Source organism: Marmota flaviventris, chromosome 3 (genome assembly GCF_047511675.1).
Source record: "Marmota flaviventris isolate mMarFla1 chromosome 3, mMarFla1.hap1, whole genome shotgun sequence".
NCBI lineage: Eukaryota > Metazoa > Chordata > Mammalia > Rodentia > Sciuridae > Marmota > Marmota flaviventris.
Genome location: NC_092500.1, coordinates 112,330,663 through 112,350,879, shown reverse-complemented (window position 1 = coordinate 112,350,879; position 20,217 = coordinate 112,330,663). Strand labels below are relative to the sequence as shown.

The following is a 20,217-nucleotide window of genomic DNA, read 5'->3' as shown; positions in this document are numbered from 1 at the left end:
TTTTTATTGTAAGAGTCTTTTTCAGTATGGCTGAACCGTGGCTTTGACTTGAGAAATCATTGCTTATAAAGGAGCTCAGATGGGTACTTCAGCTTATAGGTCAAGGGAATTGTTTAATTTTCTGAAGAGAGAGCTTGGGGCTTTTTAAATTATTTATTGACATAGGAAAACATTTACAGAGATTACTTTCTGTAGCAAAGGTAGACAGGAAAAATGCCCCTTACCAAATGAGGGAAATGGAAATGTGATGCAAGGAATGCCTTTCTGGCTGTGTTGCCTCAAGTCCAGCCAACCATTTAGAAAAATAATGCATCCACCAGTTAACGCAGCTCCAACTCAAGACACATTTATCCAAACAAGGAGATAAGCCAAATAGGATTTCAGCACATTCAGTAAGAAAATACACTAACTTCCCTGCCAGAAAGAGTTCCAAGAAGGTTCACAACAGACTTAAAAAGAAAAAACTTTCAATGGTGACAGATTTTTATTTTTAAAACATTTTAACCTTAAGACCTTTAAATTTGGTTTGAATTCAGACCCATTCTAGTTAAAAGTTCTCATGGTATGCAGGAAAGAGTGAAGTAAACTATATCTGCATAATTGTGTTTGTATTACTGAGCTCTCTGCTGCCCAATGTGCTGCACAGAACCTTACAGAGACAAAGGTGGATTGTCCACATCATTCACTGAAGCTGCAGACTCCTTGAAGAAGTCTGTCTAACCAAAATCTTAGCAGTCACATATTCTGAAGTACACGTATTCAAATCTCTCTAGTCTTTGCCCAAAAGGACCTACAAGAGGGTTTAGGGGAACTGTCCAGTTTATTACTGCCAATCTCATTTGCTGTCACCTCACAAAGTTAATAGTTTCACCTCTTAATCCATTTTGTCCCATCATCTCAGATGTGGAACACCTATAAAAACTTAAATTGAACAAGAAATATACCATTTGTGGAACTAAATAATTAATTTAATTTAACTAATTGAAAACTTAGGGATTAATGGGCAGTTCTTGCAACCTTTGAACATCGGGACCTGTAGTTTGGCAGTGCTGCCAGCAGGAGGCAGTGGGGTCTAAGTCATGGGTCACCTGTGTTGCTGCTATGCTTTACCTCTCCGGGCCCTCAGATTTATAACCAAGAGTTTTCCAGTTACCTATTACAAAACTTAATAATAATAAAAATAATAAAATACCTGATTAAAATGACAGCTTTGTTTTAAAGTATTGTACAAGCCATCTTATGGGGCTGGAGGTGTAGTTCAATAGAAAATTTTCCTAGCATGCTCCAGACTCTGGGTTCAGTCCCTACCACTACAAAAGAAAAAGGCATATTCTGGGATTTGTCTCATTTTTTTTTTAATTTGTGCTTATTTGTTTGGACTTTTTAATATAATGAGCATGTATTACATCATTTTTGAAAAAGAAAAATTTAAATGTCAATTGTTTTCAGACATGCCCTTCAGGCCAGGTGCAGTGGCACACACACCTGTAATTCTAGCTGCTGGGGAGGCTGAAACAGGAGGATCACAAGTTCAAAGCCAACCTCAGCAACAGTGAAGAGCTAAGCAACTCATTCCCTGTCTCTAAATAAAATACAAAATAGGTGTGCCCCTGAGTTCAATCCCTGATACCTCCCCACTAAAAAAACAAAAAACTGCACTTTATAGGAACTTCTAAAGACACACACAAGTCTTAGTGGTACCTATGGCTTATTAATCTATCCAGAGGTAGCTCCTTACAAGTGCTGCTTGTCAAAAGCTATAGTTTGAGAGCCATCAAAATGTCTAGTGCCTCTGGCTACTTATTTAGCAAGGGCAAAAGATTTGCTTTCTATCATAGCCATGGTGATCTCTGCCTCGTGTCTAAGATCTTTAAAACTGCTTATAGAAAATGTTCTTATTATAATCCTATAATAAGGTACAGAATTTCACCCCTTGATTAAAAGTAAGTATACCTTGATACCTTAATAGAAGAGGAAAGCAGACACTTCTGTTTCTTGGACCTGAATTTAATTTAAAAAAAATTTTTTTGAAAAGTCAATTTTTTGAAAAGCTCTCACAAGCCACAAATAGCAATGAACTTCTCGTTTTTAACAACTATGTGTCAGATCCTATGAGCTCCTTTTAAAACATTTTTTTTTTCATACAATTCACATTGCAACCCAATGAGGTAGGATGTCATCTTTTTTATAGATGAGAAGGGTGACCTTTGAGAGAGGAAGCACATAGCCTTTAAGTAATAGAATCTGGAGTTCAGATTTTCTAGAAAGGGTAGGGTGCTGGCTGTGGCTTTAATTACAAAGACCCTAAAATAGGTTCCCTTTAATATGGAACATTTTGAAGTAAAATATAAATCTAGTATTGTGCAAACTACAACTTTTAATTGGCTCATATATCTGGAAGACTTAGGAATATCTCCTTTCAAAGGAATCCAGTATTTGTGTCAGCATTCTTTAGCATCTTTCCTTCAAAGGTTTATAACCTCTTAGTGTCCATTATTAAGGAGTCAGTTAGGTAAATTGTGGCATATTAATATAATGTGAGATACCTTATACCCAGTAAAAAGAATATCTACCTAGATATGTTTACATGAAAAAAAATTACCATTTAGAGAAGAATGCACTTGTAATACATAGTTTTTCTACAAGTTGCATTTATTTTTGAATTTTTGAATGATATAGCTTATATATAGCGGTACTTACAGATCTGAAGTATATAGCAGTATTTATTATGAAATAATATAACCCAATTTTTTTAAGAATAGTTGCCTCTAGGAAATCAAATAAGTGTGACAGAAACTTTCACTTTTTGCATTATTTTGAATTTTTGGCAATGATAATCTATTTCTTCTATAGATAAATAAGGGGATCAGATATCATAAAGATATAGGGAAGATCAGTGGAGTGGACATAAAAGAATGGGAGGGAGAAAGAGAAATGGGAAGATAAATGAATTTAACAAATTATGTTATATTCATATGTAAAAATAACAGGGAATTTCACTTTTATATGTATGTAGAAGAAAGGAAGTTTAATAGAGTAGAGGAGGGAGACTGGAGGAATTAGGAGAGGAGGAAAAGAGAGGATGGGACTCAAAATCAGATTCCTGGTATGTATGATTTTTGTCAAAATGAACCCAATTACTATGTATAATTATGATGCTCTAATAAAAAAGGGGAATAAAAAGATTTGCAGAAATATGAAGCGATATCACTCTTCTTGGTTTTTTGTTTGTTTGTTTTGGAAAATAGTTATATTTATTAAAATATATGTGAAAAAATAAGTACGTGTCTAGATTGTATCTGTGCACTTATGTCAGGGGAGCTGTATTTATAAGAGAAGAAAAGCACAGAGGTTCACACTCATGATCAACTTGAGAAACTTCCCAGGGATCACATCTTCTATCCTGAGAAGGAGAATTTGACTGGGAATTTTATACTTAACTGTTGAAAATTTGGGGAATCAGAGGTGACAGAGAAATATCAAGGCCACTCTTATGCTTTCTTACCAGACAGTGCATCTTGGGACATGCATCCTGTCTTGGCCCCCACCCACTGTATCAATCCCTGTAGTTCTTCATTGTCAGGAAAAAGAATAAGCTGCACTGAGACTCCCTCCCATTCTCTGGGCACCAAAAACACATCCTTATTTGGTTTAATACATTTGTAAGTGTGCTAAGCATTCCCAGTTTTCAAAATAACAAGTTCAAAGGGGCAAAAATAGTATATGTTCATTTATTTATTTATTTATTTGGTGCTAGGGATCCAAACCCAGGGCCTCATACATGCCAAGCATAGACTCTACCACTGGCCTATACACCCACTCCAGCACGTGTTCATTTGTGTTTCCCTATACTATATAGTGCTGCATCTTACCTACCACAAACAGATAATGATTTTTTTTTTTAATTAACAATTAAATACTGGATTTTCTGGACAAGGTCACCTTCCTGACCCCCTTTCCACCCTCTGTGCATCCTCTGTCCACCCTTCCTTACTTTCAGAGTTAGTCACCCCTTATCCAGTTGTTTACCCATTGAAGTAGTCTTGATATTGAGGGATGAGTGAGATGTGTGTTGGAGATAGACTAAGAGAAGGATATGTTTTCTCATCAGTAGTTTGATTATCACCAGAACATGAGGCCTGTGGGTAGATAAAAGCCAAGAAAGGAGAGTGTGCTAGCATTCCAGAATCAGGGTCTCTTGTTAGGAGTGCAATATCTCCATTGTCCTGCTCTTGAAGTGTATGTGATAAGGCCCCTCCTTGTTCCCCTAGATTTGAGGTTGGAGGCATCACTTCAGGTCTCCATGCACCAGAGTCTTAGGACCTCAGCATTTATCTGTGGTTCCTTTTCTCTCCCTTCACCTTTTCTACTTTAACCAGTCAAAATCATATCCAAGATCAGACAACAGAAGCTTTGCCTCCTTCTAGTGGATATGCTTGCATTAAGGATAACAAAGCTAAGATTACATCCCATATATTTTTGACTACTGTCCACTCATATTTTCCTCTTAATCTTGTAGTAAGTAATAAGAGGAATCCTGTGGAGCACTAGCACAAAAAAGTACCACATCATAAGCAGAGAGCCTCACCTTTTTGAGAGAAAGAAAGAAAGGAAATTACTTTAAAAAAAAAAAAAAAACCCAAACAATCTTTTTTTTCAAATGTTTTTTTAGCTGGCAACAGACATGATACCTTTATTTATTTGCTTTTACTTGCTGCTGAGGATCGAACCCAATGCCTCAGATATGCAAGACAAATGCTCTACCAACTGACCTAATAACCCAACTCGGGAATTACTTTTTATTGCCACCTATGTGGCACATACCTTGTCTCCACCATCATCTCACCTAACCCATACAACAACCCTGCAAGATTGCTGTCTGTTCCTGGCTAAGATCACAGATGCTTCAAAATGGAGGTTGAGCCAAAACTGTCTGGCTTTCATGCCTGTACTCTTTCACTCACCTTGACTTGAGATCTGGCACTAACTAATAACAGGACATATTATTTGTAAAGTACATAGCCTGTTCCTCCCAATAGCCTCACCCACCCTTGGTCACGTCCCACCCCGCTATTGGAAGCATGATCTCCACTGATAATTTCTTCTCAAATGATTTTTTGACAGGACCAAGGACGGTGATTCACCCCAAAGCACGAATTATTGCTGAAGCTGGGCCAATAGTGATTGGTGAAGGTAACCTGATAGAAGAACAGGCCCTCATCATAAATGCGTAAGACTTACAGACACTGAATTAAGCAGCACCTGTAACAGTTTTCATCAATATAAGTTTTGGGGGTTAGGCTGTAGCTCACTCCTCACAGAGCACTGGCCTAACACGCTGGGTTCAATCCCCAGCACTGAAAAAAAAAAACAAAACAAAAATTATACCTGACATTTGGAATGCCCACTGTTTTAGAGCTGGAGAAACATGAAGGATCTATTTCAACACAAGTAAATGTGGAACCCAAAAACCAAGTAGAGGAAAAGATTTGCCCAGGGTGAGAGCTTACTGATTGATGGCTGACTAGAATCTCCACCTCTGGGTCCAGGTCCAGTGACCTTCCCCTTCTGTATCATCTTGTCATCCTTCTCTTAAGCAAACACTTCCTGAGCACCTCCAACCTCCAGGTGCTATGAAGAGTTTTGGTTGGATTTCTTGGTTCTGATTGAAATATTACTCATGCCCAAAAAATTTTGAGCTTAAATCAACTGTATATTTTCCCATGTTCTGCACAATAATACCAAGAGTTATAGGTGAAAAATTTGTGATCCTAGAGGCAATTTTTAAACTTTAAAGATAAAAAAATAATAAAATATTAGAACATGTATGTGATCTTCGGTGAACTAATTCATGAAATTTTCATAAGCATTTGTAAGTCTTTCTAGATAAAATTTTGGCAAGAAAATTTGGCTTATACCTAATTTATAGCAACAATGTATGGAATTTGTAAGAAAGACCTTGGGAAAATATTTAACTGTGATAAAAAGACTGATTTGTCTGACTGCTTTAGGATTTGGGAGTCTCAGTATATTAAGCAGTTTCTCTTTAAAAAACATTTGGCACCTTCAGTGTAAGTCAGTTAACAAAAGCAATATTCTGCAGTTACTCAACTGTCAGAGATAAACACCGGTTAAAACAGTTTCCTCCTCTCTAAGAGTACAAGCATTTGTCTTCAAATATTTCAACTAATATCATAAAATAATTATTTTATGTGCATATCTGTTTATATTTTACAATCTTGAATGATTAATAAGAATGGAAAAGTTTCAGGTTAGGTATGATCTAACTTAACAGGCTAAAAGTAGAGTCAGTCTCCTCTGAATTCTGAGTTTAAGAAATAAAGGAAGGCTGTCTCTTACTATATATATTTCTGATCAACTAAAAAATCAAGCCTTCTTTAACATAAAGAAGAAATGATTCACTTGGACCAAGAAATAACTGATACAGTGATATATTTTAAGCTTGACACAAGTAAAATTGAGAGAATTAACCCAAACTATTTTATATATATATTTATTTTTTAGTTTTAGGTGGACACAGTGTCTTTATTTTTTTATGTGGTATTGAGGATCGAACCTAGCAGCCCGTGCATGCCAGGCGAGCGCGCTACTGCGTGAGCCACATCCCCAGCCCTTAACCCAAACTCTTAAAGGAAAAGGAAACAGCTTATTGTGTTACTGGGTTTTTGTTTGTTTGTTTGTTTTATCATTTATCTCTTCTTTTTATAGTCATCCAGATAATATCACTCCTGACACTGAAGATCCAGAACCCAAACCTATGATCATTGGCACCAACAATGTGTTTGAAGTTGGCTGTTGTATCCTTTACTATTCTGCCATAAATCATTCCCAGATGTCCTTTGGTCCCCAGATCTCCCCCTGTAGAAATTATCAGGATTTATCTATCAAATATATTTATAATATAAACTATAATGACATTTTTAAGAGTACATTGTCTTGCTTTTTGTATGGACATATTTGCAGTATATTAAAAAATCTTTTCTGGGGTTGGGGTTGTCTGTAGCTCAGTGGTAGAGTGCATGCCTAGCTTGTGAGGGGTTTGATTCTCAGCACTGCAAGAAAAAAGAAAAATATATATTTCCTGATCTATTGACTAATTCAGTAGAATAAATATCACATACCATTTTCGGACACACAAGCATACATCTTTAGCTCAGCATTTTGAAAGTCCTTTTGCTGGAACTATAACTTATTGTCAAGTAGCAATGACTGAATGGCAGTGGACACAGAAATAGTAATTCTGGCTTCTGTCTTGATATAAGAACCACACCTTTGTCAGTTTGATTTCTCTATTATTTTAAATAGACAATATGTTGTCTGATTCAAAAATATGGTGGGCAGGGGTGAAAATATTTTATTCTATATATATTGTTTCTTTTCTCCCAGGGTATCACCAGTTCTTTTGCTTTGTCTTATACTCTGAAAAAATAGTAAAACTTTTCCATGGTGTCAGCAAAACATAAAACACTGTCTACTGTATTTCAGTGACTGGGTAATGAATAGTTTTGCTTTTCTTAAAAGAATGTGAAAATATATAAAATCAAGGTTATGTTACTCTTTTAAAAAAAGGATTCATTTATTTATACCTCGAGATACTTATTTATTACAGGGCTGGGGTTGTGGCTCAGTGACAGAATGCTTGCCTGGCACATTTGAGGCACTGAGTTTGATCCTCAGCACCACATAAAAATAAATAAAATAAAGGTATTGTGTCTGTCTACATCTAAAAAAATATTTTTAAAAAAACTTTATTACAGGTTTCCCTGAGCAAAGATTTTTGACAAGGGAAAGCCTGCAAAGTCTTTCCCATGTCTCTGTGCTCCAGTGTAATGTAAAGACATACTGTGTAAAACGGGTGGGGGGGCGCGAGTGAACTTATTTATAGTATTTACTTAACTGGGCTCACAGATTCCCAAGCCATGAAAATGGGGGATAACAATGTCATTGAATCAAAAGGTAAGCTCTGTTCAGAGTTTTATTACCTTCTTTCTTTTTGTCATGTCCTGGGAAACAACCGGAGTTCAAACTATGACAAGGTGGTATGCTTAGAATTGGACTTAAGTCATTGTCAAACTAATTATTTGCCTCAAAAGAACCTAATCTAATTATGTAGTTATTTGATAATGTGGTTAAATACATTAAAATTAAAAGGCTGGTGTGTATTTTTAAGTTGTGATTGGATTAAATCATAAAGTTCCATTGAAAGATTTGAAAAAAAATTCTATTAAACCCTAGTGTAGTGATATTTTAGTTGATTAGTGTAGTCATAGAAAAAAATCAGTTAGTTACTCAAGCAGGTTTGTTTCTTTTATTTTAGAACTACTTTTCCCCCAGCCAATCAAAAACAAATATCTACTCTCCAAAATTGGGTCAAGTCACCAGAACTGCTGGGAACCAGCTCCAAGAGCTTATCCCACTAAAGAGCAGAAAGAACCTGAAAAGTGACACTTCTTTAAGAACAGTGGTTTGTTGGTCCTCAATGGCATGGGGGGAAAAATGCTTCTTTTTTTAAATCAGATCATACTTTTTTGTTAACCTACTTAATGGTCATAATTTTAATTTAGATTACCAATTATTATCATTATTGGCATTCTTGATTTATTATAAGCTTACTATGTGTCAAACCTGTGCTTAGTACTTTTATTTTCTCATTGAACTATGTACTTTTATTTTGTTGAACTTAGTACTTTTATTTTATTGAACTTAGTACTTTTATTTTCTCATTGCAATATGAAGTGGGGTAGTCTCCACATTTTATAGATAAACTTGAGCTCAAAGACCAGTGACATGCCCAAGGCCACAAAAATAGTCAGCAGCAGAGCTCTGTTTTAAATGCTTTGCACTGTCTTCCCCTGTGCTATCTATGCAAACTCTGAACTGACGCATTTTCTTTAGTTTTTGTTGTTGTTTTTTTCTTAAGGCCAGTTTGCATTTTTGTACCTAAATCTCAGAGAAAAAAAGAGTTGTAAACACAACAAGAAGCGTTATAATTATATGATGTCCTAAGTTGCAATTTTTTTCTGTTTTTACTACAGCATATGTAGGCAGAAATGTAATATTGACAAGTGGTTGCATCATTGGGGCTTGTTGCAACCTAAATACTTTTGAAGTCATCCCTGAGAATACAGTGATCTATGGTGCAGACTGCCTTCGTCGGGTGCAAACTGAGCGACCACAGGTACTAGAACAATCTCTCTTTAAAAAAGAATTCATTCTAGGACTGTTAACCCTCCCCAACACCAGCTAATTGTCTTCATGGGCAACAAGTTCATTTAAAAAGCAAATGATTAGTCAGTTGGTTGAGTGCATACTTAACACGCATGAGGTTTTATCCCCTGGGTTTTATCCCATCCAAAAAAAAAAAGCAAATAAATAAAATAAAACATCAGAGAAACATTTCTGAGAAACTTGGATTAATTTGCAGCGCAGTCATTGAGTATTTAGGTTACTGTCCTGTGTTTGTGTGTGTATTTGATACACGAATGACAATGACAAGTTGATTATGAGGAAAAAGAAAATCCAGATTGCTATTCCTGGTCTCAGCATTTTCACTGAAGATACATCATCAAACCTCACAGACCATATTGATTCAATCCTAAAATATCAATCTTCAAGGCCCTACCAAAGGAATGGCCCTACCAAATTAACCTGGATCTGTTTATGTTTATTAGCATAATACAGCTTGATTATAAAAACAGCTTATGAATAAGCAAGTGTGTTTGTATATTTTCTTAATAAACCAGGAAAGAATAATGAAGAATGTATATTTGGAGCTTAATGTTAGAATAAACAATAAAAAATATAAGACATCTGGGACTTCCTTTGAATATAAAACATTAGATTGAAGTTTTGAGCATCATTGCTTGACATACTCAATATATATTCCTTTAATTACCTAGTCTCCTTTTCCTGCCCACAAAGAAATATTTTCAAGACATTTATTGCTTTGCCTCTGCTTCTTAGACATATTTTATCAAATATTAAAACTCTTAATTCTTACTCTATTTTTGTAATGTTTGGCATTATTATTATTACAAGTAACTGCTATTATAAACTAAAAAGAAAAAATCAGTAATTTCTTATTTCTATGTAACAACAAGAATGATTAAAGACAGAAATGAAGCAGGAGTTGGAAAAAGGAAATTAGAATTAAGTAAGCAAGATTCTGTAGCTTAATTTTTAATGTTGTATGACACTGTTTTCGAAATTTCACTGATCATAAGGATTATATAGAGGTCTTTAATAAAAACAGAGATTCTTTCTAGGCACAGACCTAAAAAAAATCCATATTTTTCACAAGTACCCCAAGTGAGTTTTACATTCAGTTTGGACACTGCTGGCATTTGAATAGTAAAGATCGATGACTGTGTCTCATCTGTGTAGAAAGCAATATACTCTTGAATATTTTACAAGGGTGGTTTTCTGTAATTAACACTCTTTTGCTTTTCAGAAGCCAGGATATAATCTACAAAACCAATTTGGAAACGTATTTCTGTATATTTTTATATATAAAATCTTTTGCCTTTTTCTTGTTACCAATCAATATTTTTTTAATTGTCAGTGTACTTTTTTATATGTGGTGCTGAAAATCAAACCCAGTGCCTCACACATGCTAGGCAAGCACTCTACTACTGAGCCACAACCCCAGCCCAATTTTTTTTTTTTTGAGAGAGAATTTTTTTAATATTTATTTTTTAGTTTTCAGTGGACACAACATCTTTATTTTATTTTTATGTGGTGCTGAGGATCGAACCCAGCGCCCTGAACATGCCAGGCGAGCACGCTACCGCTTGAGCCACATCCCCAGACCCCAATATATTTTTATTATATATTTTAAAAACACAAACAGGTAAGAAATAAGTCAATGAAATTACCTATCATTCTTTGACCTAATAGAAATCATTTCTACCTAATATTCTTGACTCTGATTTCTACCAGTCTTAATTATCTTATCTTTTTAGCCCCAGACTCTACAACTGGATTTCTTGATGAAAATCTTGCCAAATTATCACCACCTAAAGAAGACTATGAAAGGAAGCTCAACTCCAGTTAAGAACTGAGAACAGGGTATATCAATACAACGTTCCCTCTTTGACTACTCTCTTTCGAAAGGGCCACAGTGTTTGTACATTCTTAGCAGCTCACAGAATAATGTGTGTTGACTTTATTTGATAAAACTAAGAGAAGAAATTAGTGGATTTCCATTGTAACTGTCCTTTATAATTTATATAAAAATGTATTATTTTCCTATACCTATGCTCTTTTCTGATAATTTACAGATTCATTTTTTCTTTTGTTATATAAAATGTTAGGCACAAATTAATTATGTAAAAGACTACTTATGATAAGAAATGGCATGAGGTTATGTATTATATTCTAGCATATGCTAAACTAAATAAATAAAACTGCTGATGACAGAATTTTTAGTAAGTCTGCTTCAATCAGTTTGGCTTGCATTAATCTTCCCAAAATAACTATCTTAATTTTTATGATGCACTAAAGCTAATGTGTTTACTTAACCTTTTCCTCTTATGGATTTGTAGCTGTTTAAAGTTTCAGATGAAATACCAGCAGCTATTGAATTAGTTTAGACTTCACCTTATTTTTAAGAATTTTTTTTTTTTTTTTTCTTTTCAGCAAAACAAAGTAATCAGGGAAAGATGTCTTTAGGGGCTGGGGCTGTTGAGACTCTAGGTTCAATCCTCAGCACCACATATAAATAAATAAAGGTCTTTTAAAAAAAAAATATATATAAATTCAGAAAGAATGCTAAGATGACAAGTAAAAGACTACTTAGTGATACTCCTGGGTTTCTGAGGACAATAAAACTAAAAGATTTTGAAATTTTTATAAATTTATGAAATTATTTTGACATAATAATAATCATTAGTTATTTAATTTGTTGTAATGTAGCTTAATTACACAGTAGACAAAATTTTGAGAATTTCATTGTAAATTCAAATTTTGGTTTTGTTTTGTTTTGTTTTGTTTCTGATGCTGGGGATTGAACTCAGGGCCTCCTGTTGCTAAGCCATGTACTCTGTCATCGAGCCACACTCCCAGCCCCTTAAGGGTGGTTTTCTGTAATTAACACTCTTGCTTTTCAGAAGCCAGCATATAATCTACAAAACCAATTTAGAAACATATTTCTGTATATTTTTATGTATAAAATTTTTTGCCTTTTTCTTGTTACCAATCAATATTCTTTAATATTTTTTTAATAATCCAAGAATATACATTTAATAGAACACACTTTTTACCTTTTGAATCAGTAGAGGAAAAAAGATAATACTAAGATAAAAAGACTTAAAATTTTGTTCTCAAAATTTAATTGTAGTTATGGATAGGGAAAACTGTGTTTTTAAATTTCTGAAACTAATAGTACAAATTAGCCTAATTGTTCCTAATATGAATGATTTGATTTTGGTAAGAATAGTCACAACTCAAGTTGGAGAACCATAGTGTAGTGAACTAAACATAGAACTTTTGAAAAAAGGAGAACATTGCATAAATGCCCAATTTTTTATAACTACCATTTACTTCTCAACCTCTGATGAAATTACAAAACTGTCTTTGAAATTCTATGGTGGTTCTAAACTGTTCTCTGAACAAGCTGTGATAAACTGCTTGAATGGCCTCTCCAAACTACTGCTAGTATGTGGGGGCAACAATGAGACACCGTAAGGACTTGGTACAAAGAACCCCCAGACTGATAGACTTCCTGAATCACCATGTAAGGTTAGGCGTGGCACTCAGTGGTAGAGCACTGTCCCAGCATGTACAAGGCCTGAGTTTGATCCCAACACTGAAAAAAAAAAAAAACACAGTGATAAGAGCCTGGTGCTTAAATGATCTGAAGATTACAGCTTAAATTTCAGCTGCTTACTCTGAACACTGATGCATAGTTTTCTTAAGTACATTGTGCAAACTATTCAATATTGCAACCTTAAAAAAAAAAAAGCACCTCGTACTCTGTTAGCTGTTAAGGAATGTTAACTCATTTGAGGAAGGAAAATATAAACAGAAATAGTGAACTTACCAAAACAGATTTTGGAGAAACAAAATATGACAGAATGCACTGCTATTCATTGAAGAGGAGGTCCTGAATCTAGGAGAGGTGACAATTTAGTGACCAGAAATTCTGTTGATGCAGGACCAGTTTATCAATTCCCACTGTGACTTGTGAATAACACAAATTTTGACTCTAATTGCAAGCTTTGCTGAACAACCTTCTAATTGTAAATATAGCCTTCAGATTATTCTCATTCAGCAAAAGAAGGAACTCTAGATGAGGGCACCCAAATTCCATTCTGCACATAGAAAATTTAGAGGATCTCTCTGATTTGTATTCATGTGAATTTAGTTTGTGTGGGTTTTTAATTCTTTTAATCAAGTAGATGATACTCTCCCTATTTTTCAGCTGTGGAAATTGAAGCCTAGAGAGGGTAAGGATAATTATCTGTCCAAGGTGACTCAGCTCATAAGTGGCATTTAGACTCCAAAGTTCATGATCTGAACCATATTCTATGTTGCCTTGTTGGAAGATTTTTTTAAACCTTTTAAGATAGAGCTTTCAAATACTAATTAAGATAACAGATATGGATTTACCTTTTTTCAAGTCTTCACAATCTTTAAATTCTTAATCTGCATAAGACAAAAGAATAGGAAATTTAAAAAAAATTACTTAATCTACTGAATTCAATTAAAACATACCCAAACAGGGATCCCAACCTCAGGCTCCAGGTCATTCTGTCCAAAGCTATAAACTGGGTCTGTTTATCATTACTAATTAACTATGGTGGTAATTTGCAGTAGTGTCTTGTTTTTCACTGGTAAAAGTGATTCAATTTCATTTTACACAACTCAGAAGATAGGGAAAAAAACACTTCTAATTTCATGGTTCACCCTCAAACATCACCACTTTTATCATTTTGGGGACTAACTCTTAGCATGCAGTCTGCCATTAAATTAAAGAAGGTAAATGAAGATTTCTTGTCCATGCTTTTGTTTTAAAGCTTCATAATTCCTACTGCAGACCTGAAGCTTTACCACAAGAGGGCACCAATGCACAGCATGGTTCTACTACTGGCTAGCAAACACAGTGCTGTTGGAGACTTATTACCCTTAGTAATCTGACACATTTTTAGGAACACTTTAGACTTTAATACTTTACTAAACATAAACTAGAAACAGCTTTACTCCAGCCTCCTTCAAAGGTTGATATATTTAAATATTTTAGAGCAATCGCTGAGTCTACGCTTGCAACACTAAATACACTCAGAGAGGTGCAAGAATTTTGACCTCCCACAGAGAAGCATGATTAGTCCCACTGAGACTAGCAAAGAATGGTTTGGTCAAATCTCTCATTAGCATTCCTCTCATTAGGATTTCAGCAAAACTTCTTCCTTTCCTGTGAGTCTGAATGGTGCAAAATCCCTGAATTTAGATTTTCTACATCTTAAACCAGCTCACTATTCCTTTCTTACCTGTATGGCTCAGACCTTTGAACCAGTCTGTGCTCCATGTGAAAAATACTGCCAGATGCTCAAGCCCACCTCATTTTCACAACTAGTCAGTAACCTACACCTTGGTGGGTCAATCACATCTCTCCCTGCATTGTTTGCTTTCCAAAAGTTAATTTTATTTGTTCCCAACTTTGTTTATGCAATTTGTAGTTAGTAATTACATAATTCAATTAAAAATTTAAAAATCAAAAATCAGTATGAAAAACAATTTTGAGGGTGAATAAAGCTGTAACCTTTATGAAAATAAGTTTAGTGTTTGGGAAAGGTCTAATAAAGACTTTTTTAAATGCTGTGGAATTAGGGGTAGGCAAAACACTGTGAAAATTTGAATGGAGGAGAGGGGAGCACCAAAATATAGAAGGCTTTTGTTCCTATTTTGCTTCATAAATGTTTTGAGTCCTCACTCCACTGAAACTGAAATTGATAATGACTCTTGCTGTGTTAATAGATGTCTTACAAGCAGTCCCATCAGCAGGCCCACATTCCACGTTTTTAGCTTGACACCAAAGGAACAATGGGTAAATGTTTTGCTGTATCTGTTTTAAATTTAAAATAAAATTTTGATGATATATATTATCATTTCATGAATGCCTGTTCTAGAAAGCTGACTTTTCCATTTAACTCACTACAGATTCTGTCTGGGTAGGGAAGCAAGGCTTCTAAGGCATAGCTTCGGAATTGGCAATTGCAGGAACAGCAAAATGAATTGCCCAAGCCCTCAATCTTTCCTGTGTGATCTATGTATACTTTCAAAAGAACAACCTCACTTTCATGAAGAGAACATTTTAGAGTCCCTTATTGCTGAAGTACATGTGCTTGACTTTAACAGATTTTTAGAATTTAATCTTTTTTTTTTTTTTTTTTTTTTTGCCATACTGGGGATAGAACCCAGGGCTTCATATAGGCTAAACAAGTTCTCTACCACTGAACAACACCCCCAGCTTAGAACCTGATCACCTTTAACAAAATGGTTTAAAACTGGACGCCTGTAATCCCAGGAACTCAGAAGGCTGAGGTAGGAGGATTACATATTCAAAGCCAGCCTCAGGAAAAGCAAGGCACTAAGCAACTCAGTAAGACCCTGTCTCTAAATAGAATACAAAATAGAGCTGGGGATGTTGCTCAGTGATTGAGTGCCCCTGAGTTCAATCCCCAGTACCAAAAAAAAAAAATGGTTTCAAGTCTTTCAGTTTATCCCATAACTGTGCCTAAAATGTTTCCTTTTTATTAATGCAGGCTGGCACAGTTGTAGATGTTGATATATATATTGCTTAAATGATTACGCACAAAAGGGAAGATTGTGACTGAGGGTTTACCCCTGTGGCCAGGAAAGCTTTGCCATGGTCTTCCATATCCTTTGTAATCAGAAGAATGGCCCACACTTGATCCCAGATGGCATTCTTTACATTTAAACTTTATCATAATGTAGCAAAAAGAACAGAAAGCTCTTTACTAAATTATAAGCAAGTTATTAGATTTAGGGATGGAAGAGCACTTGCCTAGCATGTGCAAGGCCCAGGTTCAATCTCAAGCACCATAGATAGATAGATAGATAGATAGATAGATAGATAGATAGATAGATAGATCAAATCTGCTTTTGCCACATGGCAAAATCAAGTGCATCTTAGTTTTAAATACTAAAATATGAAGAGAATGTTGCACTGTAATTTCAGCAACTCAGGCGGCTAAAGTAGGAGAATCACAAATTCAAAGCCAGCCTTAACAACTTAGCAAACTTATCATCAGCTCTTAGACCCTGTGTCAAAATAAAAAGGGCTTAGGGTATAATAGCTCAGTAGCAAAGCACCTCTGGGTTCAATCCCAGTACAAAAAAAGAAGAATATAAAATATGATGAGAGCAAACTCTCATGCTGTATGTAATATTCTGCTAAAGTGGCCTCCCTCTTTCTGCCTCATAGGAAGCCCCTCCCTGTATTACAGCTTTGCACAAAAGAGCCACATTAGAGGAAGGTCTCCCTGTCTTCTTCCTTCTGGGCTGCTATTAAAAAATACTATATATTGTGGTTTATTAGAAATTTATTTCCCACATTTCTGGCAATTGAGAAGTCTAAGATCAAGGCACCAGGAGATCTGGTGTCTGGTAAGGGCAGTTTCCTGGCTCCTATGGTACCTTCAATGAACAACTCCCCTGAGTCTCTTTTACAAAGGCACTAAGCCCACTCATGAGGACTCCACCCTCATGACCTAACTAATTCCAAAGGCCCCACCTCCTAATACCATCCCCTTGGGTAAATAGGATTTCAACATGATTTCGGGGTAGACCACAAATATTCAGACCATAGCATCCAATTTCCCCCTTCCTAATAGATTCTCAATTTTGTCCAACTATCCACTCAAACCATGGATTAAACTTAATCAGTCCATTCCAATGAATATTTAACCTTTCACTGGTTCACAAGAGCATATGTAACTAAGTTTTGCCTAAAACAAGTTAAGGGAAGAACTTATATTTCATAGTTGGGGGAGGAAATTTTCCTTCTCCCACTGGATATGAATAGGAGAACATGCTGCCTGTTTACTGCTGGCAGCTACCTTACCACCATGAGGGAAAGCAGCAGAAAGAAAATATAGAAAAAAATGTAGATGCTTCAAGATGAGGCTGAGCCCAACTTTAGAACCTAATTCTAGACTTTCATAGATACATAAGACATTTTCCAAGTGTTTAAGCAAATATGAGCTGTGGTTGCCTGTTAACTTGCAGAAATTTTGTGCCCTAACTGAAACAAAAATATAAAAAATTTGCCTCAACTTTGTGGGGCCTGCTTTGCTAGTGTAGAAAGTACCTCCCTGGCCCAATACTGCTGGCTACTGCAAGGGTGGAGAATTAAAAGGGTCAAGAGTGTCTATGTCAATTCACATAGATAATAAATTAACATTTCTTCGTGTCTTCCTAGTGGATTGATTATCTTACTGAAACCTCACAAAAACCTGATGATTAAGTACAGCTATTAATCTCATTCACCTGTGAGAAAATCTAGCCCAGGATTAAACAACTTGCTCAGGTATGTTGTGGTAGGTAGCAGAGCCTGGATTCAAGCAAGACACTCTCCCTTCCATACCTACTTGGGCCCTTCTTTGATTAATTACAAATTCAATAGAGACGAAAAAAATAGTCTACAGGGACTGCGGTTGTAACTCAAGGGCAGGGCACTTGCTTAGCATGTGTGAGGTACTGGATTCGATCCCTAGCACCACAAAAAAACAAATAAATAAAATAAAGGTTAAGGGGCTGGGGATGTGGCTCAAGCGGTAGCAGGCCCACATACAAACAAAGATGTTATATCCGCCGAAAACTAAAAAATAGATATTAAAAACTCTCTCTCTCTCTCTCAAAAATGAAATAAAATAAAATAAAGGTTAAAAAAAGTAATGCAATACTAAAAAATTAAAAAATAGTCTGCGAGAAGGTTAATTTCAATGTGAAATAATCTTAGTCCCCTTAACAGAACATTTACTAAGTTTGGGGCATGGATCATGGTGTACAATCAAAAAGGATATTAATAATGTCCACAAGGTTAAACTCATTCTTTGGGGTCAACTAATTTATTAATAAAATTTCCACTGCTTCTACATAATACTTTATTTTAATGGCAGAAACATAAGAAAATGTACATCCTATAATCTAACAGATAATAACTTTATTGAATAATACTAATTGAGCCACCAGGTAAAGGAACTAAAGAAAATTTACGAAGTAACAACAACTTTTTCCTTTAGAAAGAAGCTTAGAGTCTAAATGAGAGATAGATGAGAATAGCAGGCGTATGAGTACGTATATTAAGGCTCAGAACACCAAGTACTTACCAAGTGGTCCATAGATTATACATGAAATGTGTGTGTGTGTGTGTGTGTGTGTGTGTGTGTGTGTGTGTGTGTTTTCTGAAGAGAGGGCCCATAACTTCCATGAACTTCTTAAATAATTCTCTTCATTACTACTCTCAAAAAGCCAAAAAAAGGACAATTCAAATTTTTCAGCAGGGAAAATGACTAATATAATCTAATGTTTGCTTCCATTTACATTTCTTTCTCAATATTAATTATTTGATTAAATCATACATTTTGCTTTTTCCTAGTTAAGACTTTTTGAGTCATGAGATAAAAACACTACTTCAAACCAGCTTAAGCAAAAAAGGCTTTCCTGGAAGGCTTTTGAGATAGCTAATGGAATCCAAGGGCATGGAGTTTAGCTGGCCCCACAGAGGATGGGGCCAGGAAACCAGCAGTTTCCATTGCTTTCCTTCTTGCAAATTTGCCTGGTCTGTTGATCTCTTGGCAAACCAGCATTCATTGCTTATGCATGCGCAAGACCCAATGGGCTTTGTCCTTAGTTTATGTATCCTCCCTTCATTGACCTGCAGGGTGACTAAACAGCATATTACAGTCCTGATTCAAAGCTCCCAGGATGGAGAATCTGTTAATCCCATTAACACAGGTATGAGATCCTGTGTAGCAAGCCTGACTGTTGTTCCTGAGTATGAACTGTGGCAACTCTGCAGAGAGGGGGGCAAGAGACTGCCAGCAGTGTCTCTCCTACCCTGCTCATTTCCACTCATTTAAAGAGGAATATGTTCTGTTTGTTTCTTGTTTTTCAGTGCTGGGGATTGAACTCACTGTACCACTGAACTGCATCAGCCTTTTTATTTTATTTTCGAGCCAGGGCCTTATAAATGGCTAAAAGCTGGCCCCCGACTTGCAATCCTCCTGCCTCAGCCTCCCCAGATCTCCCTATTACAGGCCTAGGCCTAGGCCACAGCTAGAGATGAGTCTCTAGCTGAAGCTGCCTAGTAGGTTTAAATTGTCTGTCATGTGCTTTCATTCTCTTTGTTTATTTGTTTGTTTATTTTTGGCACCAAGGATTGGACCCAAGGGCACTTAACCACTGAGCTACAACCCAGCCCTTTTTATTTTTTATTTTGAGACAGGGTCTCACTAGGTTGCTTACAGCCTCACTAAGTTGCTGAGGCTAATTTGGAACCTGTGCTCCTCCTGCCTCAGCCTCCCAAGCAGCTGATATTAAAGGTGTGTGCCACCATGCCCCGCAGGAATTGCTTTTTTAAGTATGGTTGTATTTCAGGAAATTTTCACTTATAGGCTCTCTAGAATCTGAAAATACTCTCCTTTCCTAGGAGATGGTAATTAAGATAAAAATATCTTAAATAGTGATATTACTTTTAAATCGAAGTCTACAGTATTTTGATCCAGGTCTTTTCTCTTTATTGCAAACTAACTTTGAGGATTTGTATCATTTCATATATTACAGTTTCTGATCCTCCTACACATGTTTAGATTTTTAAAAAATGGTACTTCTTGTCACTATTGACCATCTGTTAATCATCTAAGAGGTGGCCATAGGACAAAACTACAGCAATTTAAAGATCTTAATTGGCTTTATTTTCCATTTTAGAATCAGGCAATGCTTCATTCCAGGAAACATAGCAATGAGTATTCTATGAACTGAGCCAAAGAAGTTGGTTTTACAGACAGAAAAGCCTGAAGAAAACAAAAACAAAAGAACAAAAAGAATTGGTAATTTCAAAGTTACTTTCCCTGTAAGGTCGGGGTAGGACAGTAGAAAAAAAAAAAATTGATTGGTTAACATCAGGTTACTTTTTGTGTAAGAAATAAAGCAAAGGGAACTTCATTATCATGC

General features: G+C 35.7%; 1 protein-coding gene across 4 annotated transcripts in view; it reads left to right on the top strand.

Annotated features, from left to right (window-relative positions):
* Dctn6 (dynactin subunit 6) overlaps positions 1-20,217 on the top strand; it is a 45,468-nt gene that overhangs the window by 8,422 nt on the left and 16,829 nt on the right. The window contains exons 3-7 of one of the 4 annotated variants that reach the window (XM_071610253.1): positions 5,125-5,230; positions 6,730-6,818; positions 7,939-7,977; positions 9,057-9,199; positions 10,983-11,441. In XM_071610253.1, coding sequence (XP_071466354.1) covers positions 5,125-5,230; positions 6,730-6,818; positions 7,939-7,977; positions 9,057-9,199; positions 10,983-11,081 — 476 coding nt within the window. In that variant the 3' untranslated portion in view covers positions 11,082-11,441. Of the gene's footprint in view, positions 1-5,124; positions 5,231-6,729; positions 6,819-7,929; positions 7,978-8,338; positions 8,482-9,056; positions 9,200-10,982; positions 11,442-20,217 lie in introns of those variants that run through there. The other 3 variants (XM_027939295.2, XM_071610254.1, XM_071610255.1) reach the window with 3 other exon arrangements.